Source organism: Hippopotamus amphibius, chromosome 13, assembly GCF_030028045.1.
Source record: "Hippopotamus amphibius kiboko isolate mHipAmp2 chromosome 13, mHipAmp2.hap2, whole genome shotgun sequence".
Lineage (NCBI taxonomy): Eukaryota > Metazoa > Chordata > Mammalia > Artiodactyla > Hippopotamidae > Hippopotamus > Hippopotamus amphibius.
In genome coordinates, this window is record NC_080198.1 from 46,242,498 (window position 1) to 46,257,598 (window position 15,101).

The 15,101-nt window shown below is 38.5% G+C and overlaps 1 protein-coding gene across 1 annotated transcript in view; it reads left to right on the top strand.

Annotated features, from left to right (window-relative positions):
* The first annotated feature begins 1,898 nt into the window (after positions 1-1,898).
* The window catches only part of TOPAZ1 (testis and ovary specific TOPAZ 1), a 66,979-nt gene continuing 53,776 nt past the window's right edge, over positions 1,899-15,101 (top strand). Inside the window, exons 1-3 of the mRNA XM_057704317.1 lie at positions 1,899-2,268; positions 2,725-5,185; positions 14,506-14,567. Of these exons, the coding sequence (XP_057560300.1) occupies positions 1,929-2,268; positions 2,725-5,185; positions 14,506-14,567 (2,863 nt within the window). The 5' untranslated portion in view covers positions 1,899-1,928. The remainder of the gene's footprint in view (positions 2,269-2,724; positions 5,186-14,505; positions 14,568-15,101) is intronic.

The window sequence follows — 15,101 nt, forward strand, 5'->3', positions numbered from 1 at the left end:
TGCAGAGCATGGGCTTCAGTAGTTGTGGCACACAGGCTCAACAGTTGTGGCTCACAAGCTCTAGATCGCAGGCTCAATAGTTGTGCCTCACGGACTTAGTTGCTCCATGGCATATGGGATCTTCCTGGAGCAGGGATTGAACCCATGTCCCCTGCACTGGCAGGTGGATTCTTAACCACTGTGCCACCTAGGAAGTCCCAGGGAAGCGTTTTTAAAAGCAACATTTAGGTGTGAGGACTGCAGGATGCATGACTTTTTTCTTATTGGTTGGTGGTGAGGTAACAGGGTGGTGTTTCAGGAATCTTAATCATCAACCTTTGGGTTCCAACTAGTCTGGGTTCTATGTGCTTGTGCCCAGTCTGAAGTTACCATCCTCCACCTGAGTGGGCTCCTTAGTTTCTGTAGAACTCAAAGATATGTATCAGATTGTTCTGTACATCCCTTGAGGAGGAACTAAGAATCTGCTTTATCACTGCACTACTGTCTCTTGCACTACTGCTTTCACTTTGGGTCTGCATTCCCTCACTTCCCTAATTAGTAACTGTTTGAATCTGCCCTTTGGAACTCCTGGAAGCCTACAAATAAGAAACGGGGACATGGAAAAGCTTTTGTATGCTGGAGGGCCCAGCAGGGTCCTGCTCGGTTTCAAAATTATGACTGTCACATAGATGTTAAAATGAATATGTTAAAGATTCTGTTTCTCTCATCAGGCAGATGTTATAATCATTTTATAACAAGTCCAAAGAACAGACACATTTATAGATCAGGAATGTTGAAATGAATGTGTAAATGGAGGCAAAACTGGCTTGTTCCTTAGGGAGTGGGAAGTCCATTGAACTTCTGTAGGAGAGCATGTAATCGTCTATACATCATTATTTTGCATTGCTATCACTCATTTACAACTTACATAGTTGTAAAATAGCTCCCATAGAATCAGATAATGCAGAAGGGTGACTCCCATGCACAGATTTCCACTGAAGCACACCTTCTCCCCTACAGTGGCAGTAAGAGACAAAACCAACTATTCAGGGCCCATAACAGAAAGAGTCACAAATACCACACTAAAGACTTTGGACTTTCTTTTAGTTTCAGTCTCTGAGCAAAGTAGGTTCATGAAAGGTCAAGCTGGGAAATGCCAAGATATCCTTTCATTGGAAGGGCATGGCCTGGTGGCAGGTGGAAGCTGACTGAAAAAGCGCAAGGATGGAGGCATGAATAAAATCTAGGAGGTTGACGCAGTAGGTCAGTCAAACCCTGCAGGTTAGAGCCAAGGTGAGTGGCTGACACACACAGAAAGTCGAATCAAGCAGATCTAATGAACATGAATGTGAGGGATGAAGTGGAAAGAAGCGAAACTCTGATGGTTTCTAGGTTTCTGACTTAGACAAGTGGGTGGGTGGTAGCGCATCCACCAACGCAAGAGGAGGAAGTCTGTGAGGAAAGATAAGGTCAGTTTTGCACAACTGGAGTCTGAGGTGCCTTTAGGATGTTACAAAGGCAGATGGAAAGGAATCCCAGGAGACTTGGGGTGGAGTTGGAAACCACTCGCACTTTGCTAGCAACCAGTCGCGAGAGGTGGCAGGTGGGAGAGAGGCCCTGAGTGGTCCCGGGAGAGTCCGGCCTGGTGGAAGGCTCTACTGGGCCGATGCGCAGTGAACCCGGGAGGCGCCTGGCCGCAAGAGCTCGCGATCCCCCCGCCCGTTGGGCCTCGCCGCGCCTGCCCCAGCCAGGCTGCGCTGGCCCCACTTCCGCTTCCGGTCCCGGGGCCTAGGCGGCGGCGGCGGCGGCGGCGGCGGCGGCGGCGGCGGGCGGGCGGCGCCGCGGGTCGCGGGTGTTTGGCGACGGGAGCAGCCTTCGCGCGGCGGGTGGGCTCTTGCGGGCGGGCGCGGCGGGTCTCGGCGGGCGGGCAGACGGGCGGCCCGGGGCAGATGCGGCGACCGCCGTCCTCGGGCCCCGCGACGGCCCCGGGGCGTGAAGGAGACGCGCGAGGCCTGAGGAAGCGAGGCCGGCGGCCGGGGCCAGGCGAGGCAGCAGGTGGCGGCCCTGAGGCCTGGGGGCGCGACGAGAGCAGGCAAAAGAGGAGGATGGTGGCCCGGACGTCTGGGAGAGAAGAGGTGAAAAGTGACAAGTCGGATGAGGCGTCCAGGGCTGGGAAGGCCTCAGCGAGGCGGCGAGTGGAGGGGCCGGGGGGCCAGGTGGGCCCGTCGGACCAGCCGGGCTTAGAAGCAGTGAAGGAGGCGGAGCTCCCCTTGCAATCAGGAAGACACAGTAAGAAAGCACTCAGGGGTCACTCCCTTTCTAGCCTTTGCACCCCTTCTCCACCCGTGTTTTGCCACTTTTAGCGTTTCACTTGGATCTGCATGGGCTTTCCTGATGCGCACGGTTGAGGGGAGAAAAACAGGAATTCCCTTAAAAGCTGTTTATCCCGTTAGGCTCCCTTGCTCAGAAGTTCTGTAAAAGGAATTCCTACTAGTGATCCACTGTGGCTAGTATGAAATGATAATGCTAGAGGTTATTCAGCTGCCTTAGAATTTATGCAGGTTTGTATCTAGTTCCTTAATAGAAATTAGATCTTTGATTCAAAAACAAATGTATGTTTCCATACAGCTATTCAGGGGAATAAAAATGGATGGCTTCACATTTTTTTTTTTTTTATTTTAAGTTGTATTGCTTTTTCCTCCTCCATATAAAATCTTTTCTGGTATGTTTTGTTGTTTTGATCAGCCAAGGAAAAAAGAAAAGTTACTGCAGTCTCAAGTGATGATCCACAGCCAGGGATTGACCTGGTAAGAAAGGAATCATTAACCAGTTCGGAATCTTTCCAAACAGTGGAATGCAGTGAATTTCAAAGTATGGCTTTCTTGCAGTCTTTGGGTAAGGAAGGTTTGGTAGAAGGTATTAAAGGAAGAATTCGAATTAAAAAATTTAAAAGCTTAGAAAGCCCACCTCTCATAATAACTGAAAATAAGGCTACCCAAAGTAGTAAGGTTGAATTCCAAGATGAACTGTACAAGAATACTCCAAAATATTCTTGTAACAGCTTGTCACCTGCAATAGAAAATAATTCCATTTTAAAATTATATGATTGCAATTCCTTCCCCCAATCCAAGGGTTGTAATGATGAAAATAATCTTGCATATAAACCTGATGGTGGATGTATGCATATACTAGAAAATTCCTCAAAGTTAAAGAAAGAAAACCCTAGGAGTCTTACAGATAAGAGTGACACAAATAATATTGCTCAGCTTTTACAAACTGAAGAAAACTTAGTGGGAGTAAATCAGTTATTGCTTGAAGAAAATGATTCATACCAAAGTAAAAATAATGGCTTGCTTTCCTGCTTTCAAAGTGAAAAAAATAAACGTTCATTAGAGGAGAGCAGTGTGAGAAAACCCAGAAAAAAGATGAAGGTGTCCGAAAAAGGAGATGAAATGGTTATTGAGGTGAAGTTCTCTAATGTGTATAACAAATCTGAGCTGATGTTACATGAAAACCAAACAGGTGCTGAAGGTAAAGAAACAGAGACTTTGGAGGCTAAAAAAAGTCCTTTAAAAGTTTTGAGAAAAGTAAACAATAATACACTGTCACCAATGGATCATTTATTAAGTCTTCCAGAAACAAGGGAAAAAACAAGCCCTGAACATCATGTAAATGCTATGTTTCAGAAAACCCTTGAGCCACTTTTGAAAGAAGAAACAAAGAATGCTTCAGAGCCTTTAGGATGTAAAAGCATGGAACCAGAAGAGTGTTTTAAGTCCATGAAAAACTCAGTAGTGAAGTCACCTAGCGCTTGCCATCATATTGAAAGGAGACCTTTGAGGGAAGACTTGAAGAATGAAGCTGAAGAATCTAAATTTAGCTGTCACAGAACAATACCAATGACCGGCAAAAGAACTTGGCCTTGTTATTCATGTGCTAGAATATCTGCCCTGTGCTGGAAAAAGGCTTCCTTGCCACAATCAAGTAACTTTCTTCCTGAGTCTCAAGAAAGTTATAGGCAAGATGATTTTCTTAAACATCAAACAAATCAAACTCACTTAACTGACTCCAAATTAATGCTACAAATATCTGTAACAGAAACAAACAGTGAATCTTCAAGTAGAGAGAAACTGGATTCTAATTTAAATTGTTTATCTTCAGTCACTGCAGTGGAACCTACTTTAATGGTTATAAAGGAACCTATAATCAATGATGATAAAAAAGTGAAGTCAGAGGATCGAAGAAGTGTGTCAGAGGTAGTTTCTAATACTACCGAAGCTACTGCATTAACTAATGTGACTCAAAACTTAACAGGAAGTAAAAAAAAAGATAGAGGGAATTTAACAAAACTGAATTTGACAGTGGCTTCCCAGGATGGCCAGGAAGCAAGTAACTCTACAGGCAAAACTATTCATCAAAAAGCATGCGTTGCTAAGCAAACACTGATTGTTCCAGACTTGGTCAAGATATTGAATACAGGACGGCTGACTAATTTTAAAATTCCTTTACTTAAGAACAAAACAGAAAAAAGAAAAGAAATAAATGCCAAGTTATCAGAGAGAAAAGTATATAGTCCCCTAGAACTTCTTGACAGTTTATCTGGAGCAGAGGTAAGGCAGAATAGGACTAAAGAAAATGGCACCACAGTAACTTCAAGACCTCAATCTTTGAGCATACAAAATAGTGTAATTCCAGTGCAAGCTGGTTCTGACTTATACTGCAGTAAGAATCCCTGTATTATTTCTCCAAGCTTTTTAAAGCAAGGTAATGATAATAAACCATCTAACCACATCTCTGAACCAGGCAATATAGTTTCTAATAAGGAAGCTGTTTCTCTGAAAGTTGAAAATAATACTTTTTCTTGTGATCCTGGGTGTATAGAGACAAGTCCTGCCTTCTGCTCTAGTGAACAAGAAACATTTGAAGCAGTTTCCTCTGAAGTTAGGGGTAGAAAAATGACTAAGAACTTTTCAGATATTAAAGTGGGGTTTCCAGATATTCTTAAAGCATATGAAGATGATGTCCTCTTAATTGATGTAATTCAAGATGACCCAGACCTCTTTGGAGTCTCCAATGAAGGGGAGCTCTCATTTACTTCAGAGGTTCCCATGATAAGCCAGGAGCCAAATGTTGCTGAAGAGCACCATTCAACGGACACCAAGCACATGGAACTTCCAGAAAAAAAAGAACCAAGTGATGACTTGAGGTATGCATGTTCAAGTATGCCTTTTGGTACAGATTATTGTTGTGGGTTTCAAAAGCACTTTCTGCTCTTATGTGTCACTAATTTATTCAGTCATCATCGATGTGCCATTTTTTTAACCCAGTTATTTATTAAATGTAATATAGTGTATTATTGCTGAGACCTGCAGATGTCATTATGCTGAAATTTAGAATCAAAATGAAACAATTATATATATTTGAAATTATAATGGAGCAGAGTAGCTGTTCAGAATTTTAAATGGTGGTTTATAAAGTGGCCTTTTAAATTACTGAGGTTGCTTATTTCAAAAGTCAAATTTATTTTCATGTTTTTTAATAATTGTAAATATACAGATATACTTTTATTTCAGCCAAGTTACTTGTTAAGAACAGTGCTATATATTTTAACCCATTTTCTGTGGCTTCCTTGTTAGATAAAAAAATCCATTTTTCAGTGACCAGAGAAGCCTTGGAAAAGTTTATTTGAATTAGAACTTCCAAGTCGAATCAAAAGTTAAACTAATTTTCAGAGGGAAAAAGCATAAAATTTTTTTCATGGTTTTGCTTTTAAGGTGATGATTTTAAATGATGACTTAGCCCCCAAAGAGGATGAGTTTGCCTGAATCAACTTTAAATGGAGCCAAGTAATAACCTTCTTGTTCAGGAACTTGACCTATCTGATTGGCCCAAATTTTATTTAATATTATTTCATATTTTACTAAATTTTTACAATTCTTCAAGCTCTAATTTATATTTGTATGTTATACTACTTGAATATTGAAATGTTTTGTGAACAGACTTGAAACATGAAAACACTTTCCACTAAGGGTCAATGGTACGTGACAAATTTTTCTGGTATTCATACCTTTTAGTTACTTTTGTGATATTACATTCTTCTTGATGTTCTTAGTGTTGTAAAACTTGTCACTTATCACCAAATAGAGTACTTTCTATATCCCAAAGGAAGGACCAAGAGCTTTGTCTATTATTTTTTAAAACCATGTATTGAGGATGGTAATCTGTCCATTTTGAGATGGTAAAAATGAAGACAAGTTGTCGATTGTCCAGATTCACACTGCTGATAACAGAATCTGGATTTGAACTATTGTACTTTAAAATTAGTGGTCAAGAACTTGACCTTTTTAGTCTCCTAGGTTTTTTAATCTTTTCCTTGCCCTAATAGCTCTGTGACCTTTAGGCAAATTATTGATATTTTACCTTATCTGTAAAAAGGGAAGGTACTTGCCTCAGGGTTGTGAGGATTAAATCAGTGAGTGGATACGAAAGGTTTTGGTGTAACACTGGGTGACTAGTAAGAGCTCAAAAAAGGTAGTTATTAAAGGTGCTTTTAACTCTTGTTACACCATGCTTCCTTTGAGGATTACAAAGGGAAATTGGAGCAAATCTTGCATTCAAAAACAAACATCTCTGTTAGGTAACAAGATGTTGACAATGAACTAGCAGTTGATGGTAGAGAGAAATGTTGTGAACTGGGCATAAAGTTTGTTTTTCAAGCTGTTTTTTTCTTTCTTAGAATAATGGCTGATTTTATAAAAATGATACACGTTCATTATATTAAAAGTGTAAAAGGGAAGGAATGCCACCACCCAAAATAACAAATTAATTACTCAAAATTTGTATGTGTCATTCCAGACATCTACCTAGGCATATACAGGGATTTAATTTCAGAAAAATTGTATCATGCCACTTTTTTAGTGAAAACATTTCATTTCACTTACATTTAACTTGGGGAAAGAGGAACTAAGTGAAACTAAAGGGATTGCTGAATCAGTATACTTCTTTACCACAGGAAATTAGTTCCTAAAAGTCTCTCCCAAGTTAATAAGAAAGAGTATTTATTTAAAAGTTTGATTTTGTTGTGACTTTTAAAAATTGTGTTCGAACTTCAGACAGCAGCATTTGCTTTCCTGATATAAAAGATGAATCGAATATCAAATTTACTTAAGATAATTTTTCTATTATTATAACTTCATTTCCCTTTATGGCAGCAACACCAATTATATTTGTATTAGCTCTTCTTTTTCTTTCATCTCTGCTTTTGAAGTTTTGGTTTTTAAATAAACTTGAAAATTTCCTCAGTAGTTATTTTAATATTCTCATTTTTCTGCACTGGAAATACTAGTTTTACACTCATCCACAGTGCTAGGATAAACCTTAACAGGGAAAAATGGAGGCATGATCACCAGAGGGTCTGCTAATAATTATACAGAAAATTGTTAATGGTTCTAGAACTAGATGAAGCTTAAAGTATAATTTCTAATGTCAGCTCTCTCCTTTTACCAACCAGTTGCTAATTAATACATTCCTATTTCCTCACTCTATGACACTGAGAGGTTGAAACCTGTTAGAATGAGTTTCTGTTTTACAGAAATAGAAATCAAAGGTGGGAGGGCTAGGGTCAGAAGTTGTCAGAAGCTCTGGACTGCCTCTTATTGGTAAAACAGGTAGACAAACATGAGTTAATTTGTAAGATATTTAAGTTATGTTAGAATACTTACTCATTGTCAGTCTCCGCAGTGGGGGAAGTCCATACTAAAATCCCAAGCATTAGAAGCACGTTAGAACTAATTCCCTAAGACATGAGCTGGTGAGTTTAGAAATGTACAATGGATGAAATTGGTAGAACTTTTGAATTAGTCTGTAATATAGTTAGAGGTCTGTAATAGTCAGTGCTGGGCAGTTAATCTGTAGTAGAATATAGGATTATCTTCAATCACAATTGTATTGTATGCTAAAATATCAGCTGAGTAATATACAGTGGATCATTGAGATTTTAAGAATCTGCCAGATATTCAAGGGAATTACTGTATAGCTGGGGAAGTTGGGGACTAATGTTTGAAACAAAACTATGTAAACTGAGGTACAAGAATACTAGTGGTTTAGAAAATAGGGTTGAAAGAGCGTCTTAGAAAAGCCAGAATTTGTACTGATCCGTAACAGTTGGATTGATTTAAATTAAAAGGGGGGAAGAAGGAAAAAAGTTTGGTGGGGGAAGAAAAATAATGAAGAAAATGTGTGCAAAAGGTAAAGGTAGCTATGAATATCGTTGTGCAGGGCAGATTATGAAGCCTTTCCTGATTCCCTCAGACAGAAGTAGGAGCCATTCTCTCTTTCCATAGCACCTTTTGCTACCTCACTTATGGCACTGATTCCATGATGATATAATTTACATCTGTCAGCTGCTAAACTGTTGGGCTTTTTTACTTTTCTTTTTCCTCTTTATTTCCAGATTTATTGAGACATATTTGACATATAACCTATGTAAGTTTAAGGTGTACAATCTGATGATTTGGTTATATATATGTGTTGCAAAATGATTACCATAACAAGATTAGCTAACACATTCATCTCTGTTCCTATGAGTTCTTTGTTTTAGATTCCACATGTAAGGGAGATCATACAGTATTTGTCTAGACAAAATGCAAAGGCAACCTATGGAATGGGAGAAAGTATTTGCAAATCATATATCTGATAAAGGATTAATATCCAAAATACATAAGGAATTCATACAACTTAATAGCAAAAAACCAAATAACATGATTACTCTTCTTTTATCCTCATGTTGTTAGGAACCCAACAGATTGATGGAGTCAGCCAACTAAGTGCCTTGTAAAGTCCTGATTACACAGCAGGAATTGGGAAATTTAATTTTAGCCAGCAAAACATACACTAATCTAGTAGACCTTAATAATTATGATAAAATATGTTTTATTTGCCCAGTCTATTGTGAACACAATTATTAGTCTTATTTTATTTATAGATTCATCATTTGATGAGTTCAGTGTTAGTCTTGAAAGGAGAACATATTTTTTGTTACTAAATACAGGCTGATTTTCATCTTAGTACCCGCTAATGTAAATGCTGTTGCACAAGAATATATACTCCTGTATATATTCTCTATTTTTCTTTCTTTTTTGTTTCTGGTACATCCTCTGTAATACGTTCTTCAGTTAGAGTAGATATCTCAGACACTTTCCACAGGAACATCATTTTCTCTGTGTGTGTGTGAGAGAGAGAGAGAGAGAGAGATTCAACATTTGTCTACCATATCTTGTATTCCATAGCTCACGTAAACTGTTGGACTTCTTGAGGGTGGGAAATGTCCATGTCTCGTTGGCCTTTGTAAACCCAGTCCCTCATACATTGAGGGAGGGGAGAGAATTAAGATTTCAATTCCTACTATGTTGTAGGATGTTTCTCAAGCATTGGAATATATGTAAATGGAGACAGTGAATCCCTTTTTTCTAAAGCAAATGGGTGTTTAAGAATAGTGGAAATAAGACTTGATAAGTAGGATAATACCAGATTAAGAAGATTGGAAAATTAGGCATCAAAATTTGAAGTTGGTGTAGAATTGGTGCTGGTGATCGGTTTGAATCAGTTACATCGCCTTTGCAACTTGGACTTAAATCCGTGAAAAGCTATTGTACATTCTAGAGCCAGTAAATAATAAACTTCTAGGGAGAAAAATACCTAGCACCATTGTACAGAAAATAAAAGCCTATTACTTTTGCCCAGGCATTTGAGTCCCATTAGACCATGCCTAGCATGGATCTATCCTGGGTAAATTGTATCATCTCAAGAAATCCACCCCACTTACTTTCTCAGAATCTTGAGGAATCAGTTTGTCCCCCAAGAGATTGGCCTTCTGTCACCAGGTTTACCATACCAAATGACCAAAACAAACAAACAAAAACCCCAAAAAACAAAAAAAAATGGTTTCTTGGAAAAGTAAAGGTTATTCTCTTTCTCTCCCTCATATATCTAGACTCCATGGCCTAGCTTTCAAGAAGCGCACCTTACTCCATTCTCCCTTTCCACTGAATATCTGAGGCACTCTAACTATAATGCACAATTTTACGCTTAATTGTAAGAACTGACATTTAGTGTCTTCCCTGTGCTAGGTATATTACTTATGTTATTTCATTAAGTAGAACAGTTCTGAGATTGAAACTGGCCCTATCTTTAAAATTGAGTCAAAGTCACTAACTTTCCAAAGGACACACAGCTTGCAAGCATCAGAGCTGAGATCTGGACCCAGGGCAACCTGCTCCAAAGTCTATCTCCCCTCCCCAAAACAGCATGCTGGAAGAGTGGCACTTTGGTTCTCTGTGTGGCTTCAAATCCATTACTCTATAGACTGCCACAGAACAGTATTTACTTTTGACCCCTATCCTGTCTCATCTCGTCCTCCTCTTTAAAGTAGCAGGTGGTGCAGTATAAAGAAGCATCATTCTGATTTTTACTTTTTTCTCTTTTGGACCACATAAACTATTGTTTGTTTTTACTGAAATAAATGGTATTGTGCTTGATGGAGTTATCGTGTGTGATATCAGAAGACCAAACACCTCACATCCTGGCATCAGGCTTGGAAACCTCTGGCCCGGTGAATTGGATACCATAATATTTCTCTGCTTTTGGCCATTATTATCTGCAGAGTAATTGCCCCCATTTAGTTTATGGTAGTCCTTTTCACAAACAGAATCTGTGAATGTAAGTGAACATTGACTGCATTCACCTGGTTAGCATTTCAAAAGGAAGCTTATAACATTCTGAATTTTCTTGGGCAATAGTTTTCAAGCTTTTTCTACTAATAATTATTCTAGAGCTGTCATCTTCAAACGTTTTGTCAGTTACCCATACTAAAGATACATTTTACATTACAATCTGGTACTTACTTATGAATATGTAAGACAATAGATTTATAAAAATATTTCCCTTACTACAAGTGGTCTAGTATCATATTTTGTATTTTATTCTGTTTTATTTAAAAATTCTGGTTGCAACCCATTAAATTTCATCACCCCCTTGAAAAATGCTCTGTTAGAGGATAAACTTGATGTAATCTGTGTAGTTCTTCAGAAGCCTCTCTTATTCTCCTCTCCTTTTTGCTCAGATCTTCTCCCTGCATTCTGTAGCCTCACCCAAGTCTGTTTCTCTCCTTTCCTCCTTCTACTCTTCATTTTTACCCCTTTCTACTCCACTAACACAAAGCTGTAATATATTTATGGGGGTTGCAATTTTATTTAATCTAGATGAATTTAAGTTTTTTTGTCTCTCTTTGTGTCGCAAATTCAAAACAAAACTAAATTACTTCCAACAAGAGTGGCATGTGCAATTTTACCTTCCTTGTAAGTTAGTTATTCGTAGTAAAAATTTCTAACCCTTATGAACTATACCAGAAATATTAAAAATACTATTGTAATACTTTGAAATTAAAGTAGTATACTTGCTGTACCTATTTACCTTTTAAAGTTTTGTTTTTTGGGTTTTTTTGTTTTTGTTTTTTAAAGAAATAACCTTCTGTGTGTCTGGGGCTATACCTATTTGTGAATGTAACTTTCAGGATAATTAGAAACATCCCTCAGTTCTTCTCTATTTATTGAGTCAGTTAATCCTATTCATGCTGTTACCTTAAATATCTCTCATGGTTTTTCCTTTGTCTCAATTCTCACTACTACTGTCTTACTCATATTTCTTCTAAATTATTACGATTAGCTCCTGGTTAATCTTCCTGAACTCTCTCAGTATGTCCTCCTCCTCAGTAATATTTTGAAATAGAAATTGACCTGCCAGTGACTGCTTACAGGGCTCTGGTGGCTTTCAGCCACCTGAGGATAGAGTTTAAATTGTTTGGCCTGGTTTTTTATGGCTCTTTGGTGGATCTGCATCCATTTTCTCTTTGGCAGCTAGGGGATTGGTGGGGAGAAGAGTGCAGGGAGAGGCTAATAAAAGACAGGCAGAGCAGGCAGCTCACTGTTTCTACAGTATGTCATGTATTTGAATCGTTTTGCATACGTTTCTTTATCTGAAAGTCCTTTCTTCTCATTCAATTGTCCTTTAAACCACATCTGAGATGTTATTCTAGGGATTTGTTCCAATAGTTCTCTTGGCACATATCTCAGTATATTATGTCTGCCTGTGTGTTCGCCTCCTTCTATACTGCGAGTTCGTAGACGGGAGAGGGGCATTTTCATTTGGGTCTCCCTGGTGTCTGGCCAGGAGGATGGTAGGTGCTGTGTATATGGAGAGCAACTAGATGCACATGGACTTTGTCCTCACAGAGCTTTTAGTCTATCAAGGGCTGCAAATGATTAAGCAAATACAATAAAATGATAGGAAGAGTGCAAGATTTTGAAGGCTTCCTGGTCCTAGTGACATTTAAGATGAATACTAAAGGATGAGTAGGAACTAGGCAATACATGAAGAAAAGTTAGTAGAAAAGTGAGAGGGAAGGAATGATCTATAAGTAGGCTTGCAGGGAAGAGCATGTTACAACTGAGAGACCAGAAATAACATCCCATGGCTTAGTGTTTAGGTGGGAAGAAATGAAGCTACAGAATATGCAGAAAGCTCAGTTGTGCAGGGCTTTGTAACTAGAATGACCATTGAATTGATCTTCTGAATTACAAACGTTTTGAGAGGGAAATGGGGAGATATTAATGATTAATATGCCAGGATAAGAGGCATACACAGATCATCCTAGATAAACTAGAATTCATGGTGAGTTTGAACTTTATCCTAAGAGCATATAGGGATTCACTGAAGGACTTTTTAAGTAGAGATTTTGATCAGATTTACCTTTTAAAAATCATGATAGCTCTGGTGTGGAGAATAAATTGGCAAGGAGCTATTGTAATAATTAGACCAAAGTACATGATGACTTAAACAAGAAATGAGAGTGGATCTGAGAGAGGTTTAGGAAGTGAAGATTGATTAATCAAATGGGGGTGAAATCAGAGGTAGGAGTTAAGGATAACACCTGGTTTCTCAGGCAGAGCTGGGGAGGGGTGCTGGTCATGAGGTCAAATTTAGACATGTTGAGTTGGAGAGACTTTTGAAATACTCAAATAGATATTCTAGTAGACAGAATATAAGTTAAGAGGTATGAATTGGTGGAGGAGATTTGTATGTGTTTGTTTGTAATTTTATTTTCCCATTCTTTAAACCGTAAACTTCTGATAATTTGCAACCTCATGCGTTTTCTAGGTGTAATCTGAAACTGCCCCCCCTCCCCCCAACACACACACAGGGCAGAGGGAGAGGAAAGAAAGAGGCAAATCACTCCAGATTTGTAGGTAACAGGTAATAAGCAAGGGAACAAGAGGCTTGTCTTGAGCAGCCACATGATGAGTAGATCTCCATTCCAGTCCACTAGAATCTTACAAGTTTACATAGAGGCCTTAGCTGGGTTCAGTCAGGTCTACCATCCAGATGGTCTCAGCAACACCTAGTATCTCAAGGCTGTGTCCTTGGGCAGCTTCTAGCGTGGGGAAGGCAAGCAGCCCACACATTCCAAGGAAGGGGGAGGGGATGAAGAGCTCCAGACTGCCTGGGTCCAGCTCACTGGTCAGCCGGCAGTTACCTCCTCCAGCAACTTCTGACTCTTTCTGGGGTTTATGTTGCAGAAAAAACACTTCATGTTTTCCAAAGACTTCAAAGAATGGTATATATAAAATGTTTTGTTTTCTTCTTTCTTGGCTAGGAAGTAATCCTGAACCAATGAGCAGCTGTAGAATTGTAGGATAAGTTTAATAAAACCCATTTTTTAAATGAGTAAATGGTGAGGTCATGGGTGTTTATTATATTTTATTCTGTGTACTTTTATATATTCTGCTTTTAAAAATGGAATAGTGTTGGTCATTTGTTTTTGAGTGGCTCCTATAGCTGTAGTTTTCGTTTGTTGAGCCTATGCCATTGGCTTTAAGAACATTTTATCTCATTTAATCCTCACAATAAAACTTCATGGGTAGGTGGTATTCTCATTTTACAGATATGGTTAGACTCAAAGAATTTAAATAATTTTGCCAGAGTTGACATAGTAAGTGGCAGAGCAATATTTGAACCCAGGTTGGTTTAACTCTGAGCTCCATAGCTGTTACCTTTAAACCTTAGGTTGTCTTCAGAGACTACAAAAAAACACTCAGACTGCTCTCCAACTCTTCCTTTTACATTGGCGGTAAGACATACATACACATGATTGAGAGTAGGAGTTAAACGTTATCTTGCATTGGTGTAGTACTTTAAAAATGTTTTAAATGCTTGGTGTATATCATCAGTTCTCTCTGAGTAGCAAAGTTTGAGTGGCAGCACTCCCTAACAATTGCGGCGAATGTGGTTAAAGAACCAAATGCAGAATCTTCTCGGGTGTGCTGTCCAGCTGTCCCAGGATAGTATCCTAGCCGTGGAGTACTTGAGCTGATGTTCACCAGCTGCCTAAGCTAATACTGTATAATGTTTAGAGGAATGTATAGTTCTCCTAGAATGTGTTATAATGTTTAAGCTCTGTTTGCTTTATAATAGAGAACCCCCTGTACTGGATCCTGAATCGATGAAGTCAGAGATCTGTGCTTCTTTGTCAGCAGGTAAGATTTGACATTTTCAGAATGTGCACCATTGAAGTATTTCTGTATCTCTATTTAGGCACAGTCAGAATGAATTCATTAAAATAGGAAGCTTTTCATTTTAGAGTCTGTCAACCATGTTTTACAGTTTGTCAGTTTTCCTCAGGTTTAATTGCTTGACTGGCAGATCAGATTTTGAGAAATTTTCCAGTTGATTATTTAATAAATAACTTTGTTAGGCTTTATCTACAAAAGATAATTGACCTTTGCAGTTTTTGTAGTCTCATTTTGAAATTGAAATATATATTTAAGCTTTACCACATTTTAAATCAGTCCTTTTTAATATTTTTTTAATAATTAACAGCTAATCATAAGTTTAAATAACCAGATCTTTACAGGAAATAACTTAGTTTGAAAGTTAATTTCCAAAACTTTCAAGTTTTAAAAATATATTGAAAAATAGCTGGACATGATCAAGAAAGATTCTTAAATGTATCTTTATGTCTCAATTTTGTCTTACTGCCAATTCTTTTTATACCATGTAATGGAGTTATT